Source organism: Gobio gobio (assembly GCF_949357685.1).
Source record: "Gobio gobio genome assembly, chromosome: 25".
NCBI classification, from domain to species: domain Eukaryota; kingdom Metazoa; phylum Chordata; class Actinopteri; order Cypriniformes; family Gobionidae; genus Gobio; species Gobio gobio.
Genome location: NC_137121.1, coordinates 4,472,158 through 4,494,256, shown reverse-complemented (window position 1 = coordinate 4,494,256; position 22,099 = coordinate 4,472,158). Strand labels below are relative to the sequence as shown.

The 22,099-nt window shown below is 34.6% G+C and overlaps 2 protein-coding genes across 4 annotated transcripts in view; both read left to right on the top strand.

Annotated features, from left to right (window-relative positions):
* The window catches only part of slc6a13 (solute carrier family 6 member 13), a 52,481-nt gene extending 46,237 nt beyond the window's left edge, over nucleotides 1–6,244 (top strand). The window contains exons 11-15 of the mRNA XM_079810183.1: nucleotides 544–681; nucleotides 761–863; nucleotides 1,085–1,185; nucleotides 4,417–4,587; nucleotides 5,811–6,244. Of these exons, the coding sequence (XP_079666309.1) occupies nucleotides 544–681; nucleotides 761–863; nucleotides 1,085–1,185; nucleotides 4,417–4,587; nucleotides 5,811–5,975 (678 nt within the window). The 3' untranslated portion in view covers nucleotides 5,976–6,244. The remainder of the gene's footprint in view (nucleotides 1–543; nucleotides 682–760; nucleotides 864–1,084; nucleotides 1,186–4,416; nucleotides 4,588–5,810) is intronic.
* Nucleotides 6,245–14,476: 8,232 nt separating this feature from the next.
* mon2 (MON2 homolog, regulator of endosome-to-Golgi trafficking) overlaps nucleotides 14,477–22,099 on the top strand; it is an 84,800-nt gene continuing 77,177 nt past the window's right edge. For 2 of the 3 annotated variants that reach the window (XM_079810182.1, XM_079810181.1), the window contains exon 1: nucleotides 14,477–14,922. In XM_079810182.1, the coding sequence (XP_079666308.1) occupies nucleotides 14,815–14,922 (108 nt within the window). In that variant the 5' untranslated portion in view covers nucleotides 14,477–14,814. The remainder of the gene's footprint in view (nucleotides 14,923–22,099) is intronic. The other variant, XM_079810180.1, reaches the window with a different exon arrangement.

Genomic DNA, 22,099 nt, shown 5'->3' with positions numbered 1-22,099 from the left:
ATTGATAGATGGATGGATGATTGATAGATGGATGGATGGATGGATGATTGATTGATAGATGGATGGATGATTGATAGATGGATGGATGGATGGATGGATGGATGGATGGATGGATGATTGATAGATGGATGGATGGATGGATGGATGGATGGATGGATGGATGATTGATTGATAGATGGATGGATGATTGATAGATGGATGGATGGATGGATGATTGATTGATAGATGGATGGATGATTGATAGATGGATGGATGGATGGATGGATGGATGGATGGATGGATGGATGGATGATTGATAGATGGATGGATGGATGGATGGATGGATGATTGATAGATGGATGGATGGATGGATGGATGATTGATAGATGGATGGATGGATGGATGATTGATAGATGGATGGATGGATGGATGATTGATAGATGGATGGATGGATGGATGGATGGATGGATGGATGGATGGATGGATGGATGGATGGATGGATGGCCACTGTGATCAATGATCAATACTCCAGATGCAGAGTTGAGAGTGTGTGTTGTGCTGTAGTTTGTGTGTGTGGAGAGTCTGGTGACGGCGATGGTGGACATGTATCCGACCTTCTTCCGCCGGAAGAACCGCAGGGAGCTGCTCATCCTCGTGGTGGCCGTCGTCTCCTTCTTCGTGGGTCTCATTATGCTCACAGAGGTACTGACGGGACGATCTGCGAATATGGTCATGAGTATCAGATGTGTAAACGGTGTGTGTGTGTGTGTGTGTGTGTCAGGGGGGGATGTACGTGTTCCAGCTGTTCGACTACTATGCAGCCAGTGGCATGTGTCTGCTGTTCGTGGCCGTGTTTGAGACCGTCTGCATCGCCTGGATTTACGGTGAGTCTGCTGATCTGGAGCCTGTGCTTCTGCTGCAGGAGGAGACGAGGACTCTTTTATATAGTTATTCAATATTTAAATATAATATTAGCATTATATTAAATGATAAACAATGCAAGGCTCCTCATAAGGTTTTCATCATCTGTTATCTGTCACATTTGTTGGTCATTTTCTTTGATTTTGTTGTTGTTGTTGTTGTTGTTGTTGTTGTTGGCTCTCAGGTGCGAATCGCTTCTATGATAATATCGAGGATATGATTGGTTACCGGCCCGGCCCGTACATCAAATACTGCTGGCTCTTCTTCACCCCGGCCACATGCTTTGTGAGTCTTTTACCTTCTATACTTTAATACGTACAGTAAATGGATGGATGGATATATGGATGGATGATGGATATATGGATGGATGATGGATATATGGATGGATGGATGGATGGATGGATATATGGATGGATGATGGATATATGGATGGGTGGATGGATGGATGGATGGATATATGGATGGATGATGGATATATGGATGGGTGGATGGATGGATGGATGGATATATGGATGGATGGATGGATGGATGGATGGGTGGATATATGGATGGATGATGGATGGATGGATGGATATATGGATGGATGATGGATATATGGATGGATGATGGATATATGGATGGGTGGATGGATGGATGGATGGATGGATGGATGGATGGATGGATGGATGGATGGATATATGGATGGATGATGGATATATGGATGGGTGGATGGATGGATGGATGGATGGATGGATGGATGGATGGATATATGGATGGATGATGGATATATGGATGGGTGGATGGATGGATGGATGGATGGATGGATGGATGGATGGATGGATATATGGATGGATGGATATATGGATGGATGATGGATATATGGATGGGTGGATGGATGGATGGATGGATGGATGGATGGATGGATGGATGGATGGATGGATGGATGGATATATGGATGGATGATGGTGGATGGATGGATGGATATATTAGATTAGATTAGATTAGATTCAACTTTATTGTCATTACACAAGTACAAGTACAAGGCAACGAAATGCAGTTTAGGTCTAACCAGAAGTGCAATAGCAGCAAGTGCAGGATATACAACGTTTGCATAAGTGCAGGACATGGATATGTACTGAGTATATATAAATATGTCTATAAATAGAGAGATGGTTATTACTATAAACAGAATTTACAGGTGAATATGTACTATGAATATAATATAATATACAGATGGCTATTACTATAAACAGAATTTTACAGATAGAGGTATACAATGATATGTTAGGCTAAAATGAGGAATATGGCAGTGGATTAAGGTAGTGCAATAAATTATGGACAGAAGCTATCCGAAAAAAGTGTAAAAGTGCAGTGGAAGTGATTGCATATTACAGTTAGAAGTACGGTGCAAAATACAAATGTAAACAGTAGGTACTGTAAATAACAGTCGGCAGTGCAAATGAGCATAATCCAGTTACGGTGTGGTAGTGCAAAATGAATAAGTAAACAGTTGTTACTGTAATAAAGAGTCGGTAGTGCAAATAACAAAGTGAAGGCAGATGTGAGGTAGGAGAGTTATCAGTATATGAGGGGAGTGGATCAGCGGGGGTTTGAGTTCAGTAAGGAGACAGCTCTGGGGAAAAAACTGTTCTTAAGTCTGCTGGTCCTGGTCCGGTGGATCCTGAAACGCCTGCCGGAGGGCAGGAGAGAAAACAGTCTGTGGGCTGGGTGAGAGGAGTCCTTGAGGATGCTGCGAGCTCGATGCAGACAGCGTTTCCTCTGGATGTGTTCGATGGCAGGCAGTGGAGTCCCTGTGATGCGCTGGGCAGTTTTCACCACCCGCTGCAGTGCCTTGCGCTCCGCAACAGAGCAGCTCCCATACCACACTGCCACACAGTTGGTCAGGATGCTTTCTATTGCGCAGCGATAGAAGTTCACCAGGATAGCCGAGGAGAGCTGATTCTTCCTCAGTGTCCTCAGGAAGAAGAGGCGCTGGTGAGCCTTCTTGACCAGGCTGGAGGTGTTGGTCGTCCACGACATGTCCGCCGAGATGTGGGTCCCCAGGAACTTGAAACTGGAGACACGTTCAACAGCCATTCCATTGATGTGGATGGTGTCGTGTGTGCCTCTTGACTCCTTCCTGAAGTCCACGATGAGCTCCTTCGTTTTGGTGGTGTTGAGGAGCAGGTTATTATCAGCGCACCATGTGGCCAGGTGCTGGATCTCCTCCCTATAGGCAGTCTCATCGTTGTTGCTGATGAGACCAATCACATCCATATATGGATGGATGATGGATATATGGACGGATGGATATATGGATGGATATATGGATGGATGATGGTGGATGGACGGATGGATATATGGATATATGGATGGATATATGGATGGATGATGATGAATGGACGGATGGATATATGGATATATGGATATATGGATGGATGATGGTGGATGGATGGATATATGGATGGATGATGATGAATGGACGGATGGAGATATGGATATATGGATGGATGATGGTGGATGGATGGATATATGGATATATGGATGGATATATGGATATATGGATGGATATATGGATGGATGATGATGAATGGACGGATGGAGATATGGATATATGGATGGATGATGGTGGATGGATGGATATATGGATATATGGATGGATGGATAAATGGATGGATATATGGATGGATGATGGTGGATGGATGGATGATGGTGGATGGACGGATGGAGATATGGATATATGGATGGATATATGGATGGATGATGGATATATGGATGGATGATGGTGGATGGATGGATATATGGATGGATGGATGGATGGATGGATGGATGGATGGAAATATGGATGGATGATGGTGGATGGATGATGGATATATGGATGAATGATGGATATATGGATGGATGGATGATTGTGGATGGATGATGGATATATGGATGGATGATGGATATATGGATGGATGATGGATATATGGATGGATGATGGTGGATGGATGATGGATATATGGATGGATGATGGTGGATGGATGATGGATATATGGATGGATGATGGATATATGGATGGATGATGGATGATGATGGATATATGGATGGATGAATGGATATATGGATGGATGATGGATGGATGATGGTGGATGGATGGATGGATGGATATATGGATGGATGATGGATATATGGATGGATGATGGATAAATGGATGGATGATGATGGATGGATATATTCTGGTTACTGCTGCATTTGTATAGACTCTGTGTTTTAATGTTTGAAGCTCCAGCCTCTAATCCTTGTTTTTTTGTGTGTGTGTGTTGTGTTGTGTTGTTATGTTGTGTTGTGTTGTGTTGTGTGTGTGTTGTGTTGTGTTGTGTTGTTGTGTTGTGTTGTGTTGTTATGTTGTGTTGTGTTGTGTTGTGTTGTGTGTGTGTGTGTGTGTGTGTGTGTGTGTGTGTGTGTGTGTTGTGTTGTGTTGTGTTGTGTTGTGTGTGTGTGTGTGTGTGTGTGTGTGTGTGTGTGTGTGTGTGTTGTGTTGTGTTGTGTGTTCAGGGCACGTTTGCGTTCTCTCTGATCAAGTACACTCCTCTGAAGTATAATAATGAGTATGTGTACCCGTGGTGGGGCTATGGCCTGGGCTGGCTGCTGGCGCTGTCCTCTATGGTCTGCATCCCGCTGTGGGTCGTCTTCAAACTCAGCACCGCCAAAGGGTCCCTGCGCGAGGTGAGCGCCGCCAACTCACAGTCAAGTCAAGTCAACTTTATTTATATAGCGCTTTTAACAATGCAGATTGTTTCAAAGCAGCTTCACAGTGTTAAACAGGAAAATAATGCAGCATAATTTTATTCAGCCGTTCTGGAGAAAACGATGATGTCATCAGTTCATTTCAATTATCATACAGTGACAGTGTGTGGCTTTAGATCAGTAATTAGAGTAGTAATTTAGTTTATATGGTTAAAGGGTTAGTTCACCCAAAAATGAAAATTCTGTCATTAATTACTGACCCACATGTCGTTGGACACCCGTCAGACCTCCGTTCATCTTCAGACACAAATGAAGATATTTTAGTGTAAATCTGATGCTCTGAAAGGCCTCCATTGGCTCAATGGCACGGTTCACTCTCAAGACCCTTAAAAGGCACTAAAGACGTCGTTACAAAGTCCATCTCACTACAGTGGCTCTACAATAACTTTATGAATCGACGAGAATAGTTTTTGTGCGCAAAAAAAACCCTAAATAACGACTTATATAGTGATGACGATTTCAAAACACGGCCTCATGAAGCTTCGAAGCGTTATGAATCAGTGAGTCGAATCATGATTCGATCGCGTGTCAAACCGTCAAACTGCTGAAATTTGGCGATTCAAACCGCTGAATCGACTCACTGATTCATAACGCTTCGAAGCTTCATGATGCCGTGTTTTGAAATCGTCATCACTATATAAGTCGTTATTTAGGGTTTATTTGCGCACAAAAACTATTGTCGCCGATTCATAAAGTTATTGTAGAGCCACTGTAGTGAGATGGACTTTGTAACGACGTCTTTAGTGTCTTTTAAGGGTCTTGAGAGTGAACCGTACATTGAGCCAATGGAGGCCTTTCAGAGCATCAGATTTACACTAAAATATCTTCATTTGTGTCTGAAGATGAACGGAGGTCTGACGGGTGTCCAACGACATGAGGGTGAGGAATTAATGACAGAATTTTCATTTTTAGGTGAACTAACCCTTTAATTTAGTTTAATAATTAGATTTATTTGGATATTTAGTTGAAAAATGTAGTGTCCCCAACTGAGCAAGCCAAGCCAGAGGCAACAGTGGCAAGGAAACCGAAACCCCATCAGGTGACCTAATGGAGAAAAATAAACCAAGTGCACCGCATTGCATTGTGGGATGAAGTATCATACATATTTTGACAAATGCACTGAGAATTGTTTTAATCCTCAGCGTTTCAACGAGCTGACCACGCCCTCGCTGGACCTGCCCAAACCCCGACGACAACAGAAGAAACCGCAGGCCATCTTCACAGCCGATGGAGAGACTCTCCGCCAGCGCAGCGCCGCCACTAAAGACGGGTATCTGCCCGTCAGCGAGAAGGAGTCGCACTGTTAGCCGGACCTCTGGATGCTTCCCCGCGGGTGGTGCTTCAAAACCTTCCCATGATACCTCACACAGTTCTGGCAGCCAAATAAGACACAGCAGGCTGGACCTCTAGAGAGGATCTGATTTCAGGAGGCTGAAAGCCAGCGAGTGTCAATATTAACGACAGCAGAATGCTAGAAAACACACACCACACGCACACACAGCTGAACTCACGATGCTCGATTCTAGTCTGCATTTCACTTTTTGATCAGACTGGAAAAAGTTACACAAAATGATATAAACAATGAAAAAATATTTTGTTTACATAATATATGTGTGTGTACTGTGTATACGTATTGTGTATATTTGAATACACACACATACATGTATATATTTAAGAAAAATGTGTTATATTTATATATAATATACAGTATACACATATTTCTTAGTACACATATATTATGTAAACACAAAATTTTGGATGCGATTAATCGATTTGACAGCACTAATATATACAATTTAATATATATATATATAATTGTTTCCCATTTTTCCACATAATTTTGTGCAATATTTATATCTATCTTATTAATATTAATATCTATGATTTTTATTGGATTTGCATTAAATTGATCAGACTGTCAAAAGTTACACAAAATTATATAAAAAATAAAAAAGTATATTATATTAAATTATGTATATAATATTTTTTTTTTTAAAGTTTTCACTTTTCTAAAATCATTTTGTGTTACTTTTGCCACTTTATATGTATTCATAATATTTATATAAATTTTATAGGATTTGCATTAAATTGATCAGACTGGCAAAATTATAATACATATATATATATAATTTTGTGTAACTTTTGACAGTCTGATCAATTTAATGCATTATTGAATACATGAATATATAAAAATTGCAAAAGTTTCAAAAATTTAAATGTGTATATATATATATATATATATATATATATATATATATATATATATATATATATACATTTTAATTTAAATGTGTGTAACTTTTGCTATTTTTATATATTCATAATAATGATACATTAAATTGACCAGACTGGCAAAAGTTATGGAAAATTATATTAAAATATAAATATATGTTATTTCATTTTTAATATGATTTTGTGTAACGATTAATTGTTAAAAGATGAAACAGCTTCACAAACAGTCATTATTTCTGTTACAATAATTCAAATTATCACAAAAATACTGGAATAAAAGTTTATAGTTGGGATATAAACATTGATTGTTTATTGACATTGAATCCAAATAGAGCAAATCATGTTTTAGGAGTAACTTGACACTTCAAATAAATATTCAATCAATTACATAGTTACGCCAGTAGGTGACGACAAGTGACATTGAATCATTCATTCAAGAGATTCATTCAAAAACGCTGATTCATCCAGTAATGAAACACGTGAAGTCTTTATGAGTGAGTCATTGAATCAGTCATTCAAGAGATTCATTCAAAAACGCTGATTCATCCAGTAATTAAACAAGTGAAGTCTTTATGAGTGAGTCATTGAATCATTCATTCAAGAGATTCATTCAAAAACGCTGATTCATCCAGTAATTAAACAAGTGAAGTCTTTATGAGTGAGTCATTGAATCAGTCATTCAAGAGATTCATTCAAAAACGCTGATTCATCCAGTAATTAAACAAGTGAAGTCTTTATGAGTGAGTCATTGAATCATTCATTCAAGAGATTCATTCAAAAACGCTGATTCATCCAGTAATTAAACAAGTGAAGTCTATGAGTGAGTCATTGAATCATTCATTCAAGAGATTCATTCAAAAACACTGATTCATTCAGTAATGAAACAAGTGAAGTCTATGAGTGAGTCATTGAATCATTCATTCAAGAGATTAATTCAAAAACACTGATTCATCCAGTAATGAATCAAGTGAAGTCTTTACGAGTGAGTCATTGAATCATTCATTCAAGAGATTCATTCAAAAACGCTGATTCATCCAGTAATGAATCAAGTGAAGTCTTTACGAGTGAGTCATTGAATCATTCACTCAACCCGGTTTTAAAAAATAATTAAATCAACTGTGTGGTCAATTCAGAAACGTGGGAGAATCGTGATCTCTATTCTATTTTAAACAACAACAACAACAACAAAATCTTTATTTCTTCTGCTTTCAGTAATATTGACACAAAAGTTGACAATCTGAGTAGATTCACAATAGCTTGAATCGAAACGGGAATATCCTTCCAATTCACCCCGAAAGCGAAGGATTGCGCTCAAGTCGTTTAGCTCTAGTGTCGTTTATTAAAGGGTTAGTTCACCCAAAAATGAAAATTCTGTCATTAATTACTCACCCTCATGTCGTTCGACACCCGTCAGACCTCCGTTCATCTTCAGACACAAATGAAGATATTTTAGTGTAAATCTGATGCTCTGAAAGGCCTCCATTGGCTCAATGGCACAGTTCACTCTCAAGACCCTTAAAAGACACTAAAGACGTCGTTACAAAGTCCATCTCACTACAGTGGCTCTACAATAACTTTATGAATCGGCGACAATAGTTTTTGTGCGCAAAAAAACCCTAAATAACGACTTATATAGTGATGACGATTTCAAAACACGGCCTCATGAAGCTTCGAAGCGTTATGAATCAGTGAATCGAATGATGATTCGGATCGCGTGTCAAACTGCTGAAATTTGGCGATTCAAACTGCTGAATCGACTCACTGATTCATTACGCTTCGAAGCTTCATGAGGCCGTGTTTTGAAATCGTCATCACTATATAAGTCGTTATTTAGGGTTTTTTGCGCACAAAAACTATTGTCGCCGATTCATAAAGTTATTGTAGAACCGCTGTAGTGAGATGGACTTTGTAACGACGTCTTTAGTGTCTTTTAAGGGTCTTGAGAGTGTAAAGTGTGCCAATGGAGGCCTTTCAGAGCATCAGATTTACACTAAAATATCTTCATTTGTGTCTGAAGATGAACGGAGGACTTACGGGTGTCGAACGACATGAGGGTGAGGAATTAATGACAGAATTTACATTTTTAGGTTGAACTAACTCTTTAAGGAATAGTGCCCTCAAAATGTTTACTCGCCCTCATGTCATCCCAAACCTGGACTTCAGTGGAACACAAACGCTCCTGGTCAGTGATTTCATTGGAGTTTACTTTGTGTTCTAGCGGGTTTTGCATGACACGAGTCCAGTAAAGCTCAACTATTGTCCCAGTCAAACCCTTTGCCCAGCAGGAGGCAGAGAGGAACGCAATCAAAACACGTGTTGGAATCGGAAACTGGAGCGTCTTTAGGACTGATTCAGTTCATACAATCAATGCATCTGCTTTCTAAGGAAGCAAACCAGTGTTTTTTAGAATCCGTGTGGATGTACATTATAAATACAGCAAAGCCTGTGAGGTTTATCATGAGTTATAAATGCCTATGAAGATTGTTCTGCTAGTATTACAGGAGTAAGGGCGAGATGTGAGAGTAGTGTTACACAGGGTCATTGATCAATGCTTGCTGTGCACTCGAGAATGTTTTAGGACTTAAATCTTTGTATCTCACGATTTTGTATTATTGTGAACTTTATTAAAGTACGTCTAGAATCTACTGTTTAACAAATGTGTGATACATGCGTATAATTTTTAACGTCTGCACAAATCAATCCGATTGCATATTGAGGACCAATCAGATGTGTCTGTTTTCAGTGAGGTCCTGTGAGCAGACCGTCCGCAGTCTTTGTGTATATAACCTGTACAGAAAGCTTGAGTTTTGGTTTTACAACTTTGTAAATGTGTTTCGTTTGAGCCAGATATACTGTATTACTCATGTACATTACATCAATAAAAGAAAAACTGTTATGCGCTGGTTTGTGTGATATTTAATCCGGACAGGAACGGATCATTGCGGCAGACGTTGCATTTAGTCAGTTGCAACATAAATTGAAATTATTTAATTTATTTTAATGTTAATAAAATATAAAATTGAAATGCACATGCATATTAATAAAACATTTTTTTTCTCAAAATGAAACTTTATTAGCATTTGCATGAACATAAGAATGCATAAAGCACAAGAGAAGCAGCGTTTAGAGGTTAAAGGTGCAGTGTGTAAGTTTTAGCGGCATCTAGTGGTGAGCTTGTGAATCGCAACCGCTCACCCCTTCCTTTCGGAGCACATAGAGAAGCTACGGTGGCCGACACAGGACAAAAATGTCGTCGTCAGAGACAGCAGAGAGTAGCTAGCGTTCTGTAGTGAAGTTTGTCCCTATAGGGCTGCCGTAGAAACATGACGGCACAAAATGGCGGCTTCACTGTAAGGAGACCCGCGGTGTGTGTAGATAGAAACGGCTCATTCTAAGGTAATAAAAACATAACGGTTCATTATATAAGGTCTTTATACTCCACTGAGAACATAGTTATGTGTATTATATGGCATTTCTGTCAATAGATCCTCATTAATATTACACACTGCACCTTTAAATATGATAAAATATCAACAATAAAATAGGCAAAATCAATAAATCTCCTGTTGCATTAAAGTAGTAATATGCTTTGTCAATTTTTATCAATTTAAGATTTCTTATATTAACCCCTTGTGAACACTTCTTATCTGCGTCACTCTGGATAAAATATGTGCCAAATTAATAAATATAAATGTAATGTTGCAGCCATAAATTGAAATACACATGCCTATTAATAAAACAAATATTTTTTTCTCAAAATGAAACTTTATTTGCATTTGCATGAACATAAGAATGCATAAAGCACAAGAGAAGCAGCGTTTAGAGGTTAAAGGTGCAGTGTGTAAGTTTTAGCGGCATCTAGTGGTGAGGTTGTGAATCGCAACCGCTCACCCCTTCCTTTCGGAGCACATAGAGAAGCTACGGTGGCCGACACAGGACAAAAATGTCGTCATCTGAGACAGCAGAGAGTGACTAGCGCTCTGTAGAGAAGTTTGTCCGTTTAGGGCTACCGTAGAAACATGACGGCACAAAATGGCGGCTTCACTGTAAGGAGACCCGCGGTGTGTGTAGATAGAAACGGCTCATTCTAAGATAATAAAAACATAACGGTTCATTATAAAAGGTCTTTATACTCCTCTGAGAACATAGTTATGTGTATTATATGGCATTTCTGTCAATAGATCCTCGTAAATATTACACACTGCACCTTTAAATATGATAAAATATCAACAATAAAATAGGCAAAATCAATAAATCTCCTGTTGCATTAAAGTAGTTGCAACACAAGCTTAATATGCTTTGTCAATTTTATGTCAATGTAAGATTTCTTATATTAACCCCTTGTGAACACTTCTCATCTGCGTCACTCTGGATAAAATATGTGCTAAATTAATGAATATAAATGTAATGTTGCAGCCATAAATTGAAATACACATGCCTATTAATAAAACAAATATTTTTTTCTCAAAATGAAACTTTATTTGCATTTGCATGGACATAAGAATGCATAAAGCACAAAAGAAGCAGCGTTTAGAGGTTAAAGGTGCAGTGTGTAAGTTTTAGCGGCATCTAGTGGTGAGCTTGTGAATCGCAATCATCTACCCCTTCCTTTCGGAGCACATAGAGAAGCTACGGTGGCTGACACAGGACAAAAATGTCGTCATCTGAGACCGCAGAGAGTGACTAGCGCTCTGTAGAGAAGTTTGTCCATTTAGGGCTGCCGTAGAAACATGACGGCACAAAATGGCGGCTTCACTGTAAGGAGACCCGCGGTGTGTGTAGATAGAAACGGCTCATTCTAAGGTAATAAAAACATAACGGTTCATTATATAAGGTCTTTATACTCCACTAAAAACATAGTTATGTGTATTATATGCCATTTCTGCCATTAGATCCTCATAAATATTACACACTGCACCTTTAAATATGATAAATATCAACAATGACAAATGTAAAAATCAATAAATCTCCTGTTGCATTAAAGTAGTTGCAACACAAGCATAAATGTTTTTGCCAATTTTATGTTAATGTAATATTTCTTGTATTAACTCTGCCAACTCTTTACTTCTCATCTGTCACTTTGCATAAAATATGTGCTAAATTAATAAATATAAATGTAAATGCAATGTTGCAGCCCTAAATTGAAATACACAGGCATGCAAGCACATGCATATTATAAATAAACACAATCTTTTTCTCAAATTGAAACTTTATTTGTATTTGCATGAACATATGAATGCATCAAGCAATGGAGCAAAAACATAATATTTAGTATTTAAAGGTGTTGTATGTAAGTTTTGGACTGTACTAAAGTAATGGTATAGTTAAGCAAATTCAAAAACTTGTCAAATAAATATTATTGAATAATTAATTTTAGTAAAAAAAAATGACAATGGCAAATATAATTTTTTTTTAATGAAAATTAGGTAGACATTGGCCAATATATTTAATCTGCACAAATAATTAATATATAATATATCCTAATATATAATGATACGATTAAGCAAATGCAATAAAATGTCAAATAAACATTATTAAATAAAAATATATTTCCTTAGATCAAAATTGGCCAATGTATTTTCTCTGCACATGTAAAAAATATACAAATAAAAAAATTATTTGCATGAACACAAGAATGTACGGAGCCCGGCACGTCACCTATAGGAGAAAAAAAAACAATCCGCGCCGGCGGTTTTGCAATCCGTTCCCTCAGTTTATAAACCGTGATCACGAATTCTTAAACTGTTCCCTCGGTTTAACAAATCGTGGCCACGGATTAATAAACCGTACCCACGAATTTCCAATCCGTTCCCACAAATTCATAATCCGTGCGCACGCTTTAACAATCCGTGCGCACGGGTTTGTAAAAACTTTACTCACAGATTCATTTTAGAAGAAGAACATTAAACTCCCAGGTAGCCTACGTGTTAACGAATCTTATTGTTTTATTGTGTATTATTCATCAAATTATATTAACTGCAGTGATTCTCTATAAACGGGTGGCGGAATACAACGATTTAATAAGAATTATGTGCGTCAAAATCTTGTTTAACTGTACTAATCTTAGCACTTTATTATTATTGCCTAATAAACCTTGCATTGTGTATGACTGACTTTTAATTTATTTGTTCCTCTTTTCTTCTTCTAAATGCATGTAGCCTAAATGCAACAATAGGCAAATAATAATTATAATAATAATAATAACAAACACAATTATTATTATTTATTGTATTGATTTTTTAAAATGTATTTATTTATCACTTATTTTTAATGAATATTATAAACGAGTGCAATTAAAACAGTATGTTTATCATAAAATAATTAATGAATGCTTTATTTAAAAAAATATTTGGACAGTTTTAGAAATGTTTGTGTAATATATTGTATGTTATACTGTAATACATATATTCTAGAAATGTATTAAAAAGAAAGATGCTTTCAGTCTTACTCAAAGGCCACGGAAACAGGCCAGTGGGTTCATTATGCACGTTAATCCGAACGCTCCGTAAGAATGCATAAAGCAATGGAGCAAAAAAAAGGTGCTTAAAATAAAAATACCATAATATGTTTAGGAAACATGCTAAGTCCACACACAATGCAAACTATATTTTGAGTTTGGACTGCAGTACCCATTTCAACCACTAGCTGTCTGCTGTTCTTACATACTGCACCTTTAAGAGGTTAAATATGATAAAATATCAACAATAAAGTAGGTAAAAAAATCAATCAATCATAAATCTACTGTTGCATTAAAGTAGTTGCAACACAAGCGTAAATGTTTTATGTCAATGTAAGATTTCATGTATTAACCTCTTGACTTCACATCTGCGTCACGTTGGATAAAATATGTGCTAAATTAATAAACTTTAATGTAAATATTGCAACACTTTTCTGTAATTTTCTCAAAATCAAACTCTCTAAGGAGCAAAAACAATGTGCAGAGGTTAAATATGATGCAATATCAACAATAAAGTACGTAATACTGAGTCGTGATAGTTGGGTTAAATATTACAGTTGTGAATGAGAGAATACATTAAATATTATTTTGTGTGCTCATTTGCTCACATAGCAAAAGAAAAACGCCACAGAAGTGATTTCACAACTTTCAAAAAGAGGGAACAAACAGAGTGAGATTGATAACGGCAGTGAAACGAGAGAAATATGTTAATTTTTACCATCACTCCCATAGACGCTATTACTAAACACCATCACAGCAGCGGTCACTTTTTTTTATTGTAATTTGACGCAAAAGTAATAAAATAAAAAGTATTAGTGTTATAAATGTACATATATTTAAAAAAAAATTATAATACAAAAAACGTTGCAGGATTTACGACCGTTAAAACGCGTCATCATAGTCTGTGAAGGTGAAAACTAAAGGCCGGGTCTATTAAATGAGTATGTACGTTTGTTTAAAAGCTGTTTAGATTGTTTTACGAACGTTGAAGTAGGTTGTAATTCTTGAGGTAATGTAAAATATACTTTGTATGTTATTTAGCAGTAAAAGTGTTGTTGGCGTTTTCCTGAGCGCCTCACGGGGGCGCCACAGCCCCGCCCTCTCGCCGCGGATCCGGTCAGTGTTTACGGAAGTGACGCCTGACGTGACGTGTCATTTTCCGCACAGGCATTATGGGATCCAGGAATGAAGAAAAAACCATGAAACTCGGGCGAGAAGCGCACATATAGATCATAAATGTCATAAAGAGCATCTGGGTCATAACGATCAGCATGATTATGATCATGTGTGCGACACACGGGAGCTCGCGCGGCTGAAGGCAGGCTCGTCTGTTGATGTGTGTGTGAGGCGGTTATTATTTATGTGTCTCGCGCTGGAGCCCGAACATCCCGGTCGGTTTAATAAATCGAGTTATTAATCATTAATTAGAGCGGAATCGGTGTCGAGTGAGTGTGAAGATGTCGACCAGCAGCCCCGAGGCGGTGAAGAAACTCCTGGAGAACATGCAGGCGGATCTGCGCTCGCTGTCCATGGAGTGCAAGAAGAAATTCCCTCCAGTCAAAGAGGTGCAGATATTCATATTCATATTCATATTCATATACAGTCACTACAGGATATGCTTATGTAGTGCAGCTGTATGTATTGGTTCATCTGTATACACACTGTGTGTATATGATATATGTGTGTGTACGTTGTGGTTCCTGTACATTGACAGTTAAGAGCTTGACTTGACTAGTAATTTATATATAATATATCTATATATAATATCTATCTATCTATCTATCTATCTATCTATCTATCTATCTATCTATCTATCTATCTATCTATCTATCTATCTATCTATCTATCTATATACTACGTTATGGTATAATTAAGCAAATTCAAAAACTTGTCAAATAAATAATATTTAATAATTAATTTTAGAAAAAATGAAAATGGACAGTATATTTCCTCTGTACAATGTTTATATATATATATATATATATATATATATATATATATATATATATATATATATATATATATATATATATATATATATATATATATATACATATATATATATATATATATATATATATATATATATATATATATACAAATAATTAATATATGCTATGATTAAGCAAATGCAATAAATTGTCAAATAAATATTATTAAATTAATATTTTTGATTAAAAACGAAGAAAATTTGATAGAAATTGGCCAGTATATTTTCTCTGCACGTGTACAAAATATGCAAATAATTAATATATAATGACATGATTAAGCAAATACAATAAAATGTCAAGTAAATGTTCAAATCAAATTCATTTTAGATTAAATAAATAATGAAAATTAGATAAAAATTGGCCAGTATATTTTATCTGCACATGTAAAAAACAACAACAACAAATAATAATTAATATATAATATATCTCAATATATAATGATATGATTAAACAAATACAGTATAATGTCAAGTAAATATTGTTAGATCAAATTCATTTTAGATTAATTTTAGAAAAAATTGGCCAGTATATTTTCTCCTTACATGTAATAATTAATTAATATATCCTAATATATAATGATATGATAAGGTAAATGCAATAAAATGTCAAATAAATATTATTAAATGCATTTCCTTTTATATAAAAAAATGGATATTAAATCAAAATTGGCCAAAATATTTTCTCTGTACATGTTTAAAAAAACTAATAATTAATATATAATATATCTTAATATATAATGATATGATTAGGTAAATGCATAAAAATGTCAAATAAATATTATTAAATACATTTAATTTTAGATTAAAAAAGAATAGAAATTAGGTAGAAATTGTCCAATTTGTTTCCTCTGCACATGTAAAAAAAATACACAAATGATTAATATCTAATATGATAAAGCAGATGCTGTAAAATGTCATATAAATATGGTTAAATAAATTTGAATATAGATAAAAATGAATGAAAATTAGATCAATAATGACTAGGGATGAAACGATTACCGGTTTCACGATAAACCACGATAAAATTTAGTGACGGTTAGTAATATCGTATAAAATTTTATTATCATAAAAACCGCGTGTGATTATCACGGTTGTGAAAACTCGCGGTAAATCCTGTGTAGTCAGCGTCAGGCGCAGCATCGCTGTTTTCTGAATGAGGAGAAATGGCAGAAGGCAGTGACAGCACTTCTGGGGATTGTTCAGCCTCTAAAAGGACCAAATCTGAGGTGTGGTCATATTTTGGCTTTTACAAAAGTCCTGAGGGAAACTTAATCTAAGATGGTCACCCTGTCTGAAGAACATGCCAGAAGAAAGTCACTGTAATAGCGGGAACACTTCAAAACTACGAACGGCAAGTGGACTTTGACCTCAATACCAAAACTACATCTGGGAAATAATAACGTGAAGCGAACGAACAAATTTAGTCAAGACTAACATTTAAGGGATAATAATCAGGGCTTGACATTAACAACCGCCATTTGCAGGTGTAACGTTATTTCGGCTGCACAGTCACTCTGACTGTTGAACTTATAATAGTCTTCTCAAAAGCCATCTGTTATAATCGCGTTGCGCATTATAACCACTCACACGTGTTTCTATTGAGTTTATGAATGCAATGTCTCATAATCAGAGGTGTTCAGATTAGCGGAGTTATGTTCAGAGCGCGCGCCGCTCTCACTCGCTGAAATCTACACTAAAAGCAGAGATAAACGTGCGATGTACGCAGGAGATTCATTCATCATATAGTGGTTGTACTGTTTTTGTTCTATTTCAGCAGCGAAAATGGTTTTAAAAACACAGCAGAACCGCAGCGCATCTGATATGACTGGCATAACGCTGGCGAATTTAGGGACCGTCTCTAAAGTTATATACAACATTGGTAACGTTACACGTTTCAAACTTCAGCATTTGAAGAGAATGACAGTCATAAAACTGACTGTAAAGTGATCATTTAGGTGTCAGGTATGATGCACACATTTTGATATTTAATAAAATAAACTGTCAAATCATATGGAAATATGGATATGCATTATTTCACTTGGATACTGTTTGGGCTCTAACACAAAATATGCTAGATTTAAATGCATCATTGCTGAACACTGTAAATATATTCTCAAGCAATATTCTCATCAGAGATAATATTAGAGATTATATTTACGACAAATTATTATTATTTATGCGTTATGCGTTGCTATTGACGACGGCCATTAAGGAAGGAAATCCCACAGAATCTATCTTAAAAAAGTGCTTAGAGTTGCTTTAGTTATTTGTTGATTTTCAAATATAAAACTTGTTGAAATGTTTTAAGTGTGTGCATCAGTTCTTTTTGAACACTTTCATCTCGTTTGAACAAAACCGTGATAATATTGATAACCGTGATAATTTGGGTCACTATAATCGTGATGTTAAATTTTCATACCGTTTCATCCCTAATAATGACCATATATATTTCCTCTGCACGTGTAAAAAATATACAAATAATTAATATATAATATATCTCCATATATAATGATATGGTTAAGCAAAAACAATATAATGTCAAGTAAATATTATGAAATCAAATTAATTTTAGATAAAAATTTTATGAAAATTGGCCAATATATTTTCTCTGCACATGTAAAAAAAAAAAACAAATAATTAATAAATAATATATATACCTATATAATGATATGATAAAGCAAATGCAATAATATTCTAATAAATATTATTAAATAAAATTTATTTTTGATTAAAAAATTAATGAAAATTAGATTAAAAAAGACCATATATATTATTTCCTCTGTATATGTAAAACAAATAAAAAATACAAATAATTAATATATAATATATCTCAATATATAATGGAATGGTTGAGCAAATGCAATAACATGTTAAATAAATATTACTCAACAAAATTCATTTAATAGCAGATTAATAGAGCAGATTAATAGAGCAGATTAATAGAGCAGATTAATAGAGCAGATTAATAGAGCAGATTAATAGAGCAGATTAATAGAGCAGATTAATACAGCAGATTAATACAGCAGATTAATACAGCAGATTTGAGTGTTTGTGTGGCTTTTGGTTTATTGTGGTAATAATAATAATGTGTTTATTAGACACTCCTTAAATCTGTGTGACGGTGTCCGAAACACACACTCCACTGTTACGATCCATTCAAAGTGTCATAAAGCAGCTGTCAATCATCTGAAAGCTGTCAAAGGTCATAGGTCACTGATTTACAGATGTCCTTGACCTTTAAGCAGAAGTCCCGGCACTGAAGGACTCACTGTGGAAAGAGTCTCGGACTTGTTTGGAGGTCGTGGTTTCGTGGTTTTCTGCCCTGAATTCTCCATGTCATGTTAATGGCCTCTCGTTTGGCTCTGCTGAATGAATCTGTTCACCAGGGAAACTCATTTCTGTGGATGAATTCATCACTGCAGAGAAGCACAAGTGTATCTCTAGAGATTCGGGCCGTTTGCTGACTAATGAACGAGAGATAAGGAGAAACTGCCTTTATTTTACACCTGTCACTTTATAAAAATATCTGTTCGACATTAGGAAATAGGAAACATCTCTATGTGTAAGTTTTAGAAAGAATCACTAATGGAACGAATGTCAGAAATATGATTTATTTACAGTATTTTTTATTATATTTATCCATTTTATTTGATCGCCCACTCTTCAATATTCAATATTCATGTTTCAGATGTAAGAGTCATTTGCATATGGAAAATACATTGAATAATCTATAAAGTTTAGAGTTATTTTAGTATTATTGATATACCATTATAGTTTTTGTTAGGGTTGCAAAGGGCCTGAAAATTTTTGGTACATTTCCTGAAAATTTCCCCAAAAGACTCTGGAAAATTCTGGAAAGATTCCAAAAAATAGTGAAAAAAGTTTCCAAATATTCTGGAAAGATTCCAAAAAATAGTGAAAAAAAGTTTTCAAAAATTCTGGAATGATTAAAAAAAATAGTGAAAAAAAGTTTCCAAAAATTCTGGAAAGATTCCAAAAAATAGTGAAAAAAAGTTTCCAAAAATTCTGGAAAGATTCCAAAAAATAGTGAAAAAAAGTTTCCAAATATTCTGGAAAGATTCCAAAAAATAGTGAAAAAAAGTTTTCAAAAATTCTGGAATGATTAAAAAAAATAGTGAAAAAAAGTTTCCAAAAATTCTGGAAAGATTCCAAAAAATAGTGAAAAAAAGTTTCCAAAAATTCTGGAAAGATTCCAAAAAATATTGAAAAAAAGTTTCCAAATATTCTGGAAAGAAGATTCCAAAAAATAGTGAAAAAAAGTTTCCAAAAATTCTGGAAAGATTCCAAAAAATAGTGAAAAAAAGTTTCCAAAAATTCTGGACAGATTCCAAAAAATAGTGAAAAAAAGTTTCCAAAAATTCTGGACAGATTCCAAAAAATAGTGAAAAAAAGTTTCCAAAAATTCTGGAAAGATTCCAAAAAATAGTGAAAAAAAGTTTCCAAATATTCTGGAAAGATTCCAAAAAATAGTGAAAAAAAGTTTCCAAAAATTCTGGAAAGATTCCAAAAAATAGTGAAAAAAAGTTTCCAAAAATTCTGGAATGATTAAAAAAAATAGTGAAAAAAAGTTTCCAAAAATTCTGGAAAGTTTCCAAAAAATTTTGAAAAAAGTTTCCAAATATTCTGGAAGAAATTTTTCAAAAATTCGGGAACGTTTCTGAAAACTTTGCAACCCTAGTATTTCTTAATACTTTGAATTAGATTTAATTTTTTTAGATTTTCAGTTTTGATTTCAAATGTAAAGTTTTAGTAAATATGTTGTTTTTATTTTTTTGTTTGTTTTATTCATTTTTATTTGTTTTTTTTTTAAATATGTCTATATAGTATCTTTTAGTTGGAGTTATTCTAGTACTTTTACTTAAACTAAATGAAAACGAGAGAACAACTAGCTTGCCAGTTTTTTTTATTTTTTATTTCAGTTAATATTTGTTTTATTTCAAGTAATGTTTGTTATGGTTTCAGTGTTTCAGATAATAACCCTGATCTATTAAACTCAGTGTTGGAGAGAAGAAGAAAAATTAATGGAAAAATAAATTTTTGTTGCAAGAAATTTGGACAAATGTTAGTGGCTTTCAGGAAAAAGGAATAAATATGACACGGATGTAGAAAATGGCGTCTTTGAGTTTATTTTTGATAAATGCGTTTGGATTCAGTCGCGGTTGATAAACGTCATCACCTTCATGCACTTCACCTCATCAGATGAAGACTCCCTCCGGAGAGTGGTGTGTGTGTGTGTGTGTGTGTGTGTGTGTGTGTGTGTGTGTGTGTGTGTGTGTGTGTGTTAAACAGCCCGTGGGTCTCCCCGGAGTGTGTGAGGAGTCGAGACGGATGATCAGATGTGACGAGGAGAAATGGAGAGAGGCCGAACAGATAGTGTAGTGTGTGTGTGTGTTTCCCTGCTGTTGAGGGAGAAGAGATGCATTGTGGTCCGGAGAACTCAGTGGGCGGCACGGCTCGCTCTGAAACGCCTCATTATTCCTCAACATGCTCCTGGATTGTCTGAGACTCACAGAGGCGTTTGGGTGAAGGTTTGAGCTTGACCTCTGACGCTTCTGGTTTGAGTCAGGATGAATTGGCATTCACTGCACATTTGACTTCTGTAATGGGACACACGTTTCTGAGAGCAACTGAATATTCAGCAGGAAATGATGTAAGACGGGACTTGATTTTATTCACCTGGATTTAATTCAATCATAAAAAGCTGAAGTCATTTATGAAGTGGAGAAAGTAAAATATATATACATACATTTATTTATACATACATTCATACATGTTTTTAATTATTTATTTATACATTTAATTATTTATTTATTTATACATTTATATTTATTTATTTACACATGTATTTATTTACACATTTATATTTATTTATTTATACATTTATTTATTTATACATTTATTTATTTATACATTTATATATTTATTTATACATTTATTTGTTTATTTATTTACACATTTATTTATTTATACATGTATTTAATAATTTATTTACACATTTATACATGCATTTATTTATAGATTTATACATGTTTTTAATTATTTATTTATACATGCATTTATTTATACAGTTATTTATTTATTTATACATGTATTTAATTATACATTTATTGATTTACACATTTATATATTTATACATTTATACATGTATTTAATTATACATTTATTGATTTATTTATACATGTATTTAATTATACATTTATTTAATTATATAGTTATTTATTTATTTACACATTTATTTATTCATACATTTATACATGTATTTATTTAAACATGTATTTATTTATACATTTATTTAATGATATAGTTATTTATTTATTTACACATTTATTTATACATATATTTATTTAAACATGTATTTATTTATACATGTATTTAATTATACATTTATTTATATATACATGTATACATTAAACAAATATTTTTTCATTATGACAAAAAATATTTTATGTCCAATGGATGCATGAGATAAAAGTACTGTAAAGGTTGTCAGTCAATATTAGTGTTTCATAATAATTATAATTTTTTTATTAGTATCAGCTGATATTTATGGGAAAATAAAATAAGCTAATTGTAAATCTCACAATGTGACTTATACCTTTTTATTTCTTTTATATTTTAGTTTTTGCTCTTTGGAAAAGTTGGAAAAGTTTATTAGGGCCCATGCCCTGATAGGGGTCCCTTGAACGGGGTCCGAAAACTTGGTCTATATATCAAACACTCTTGCACATATT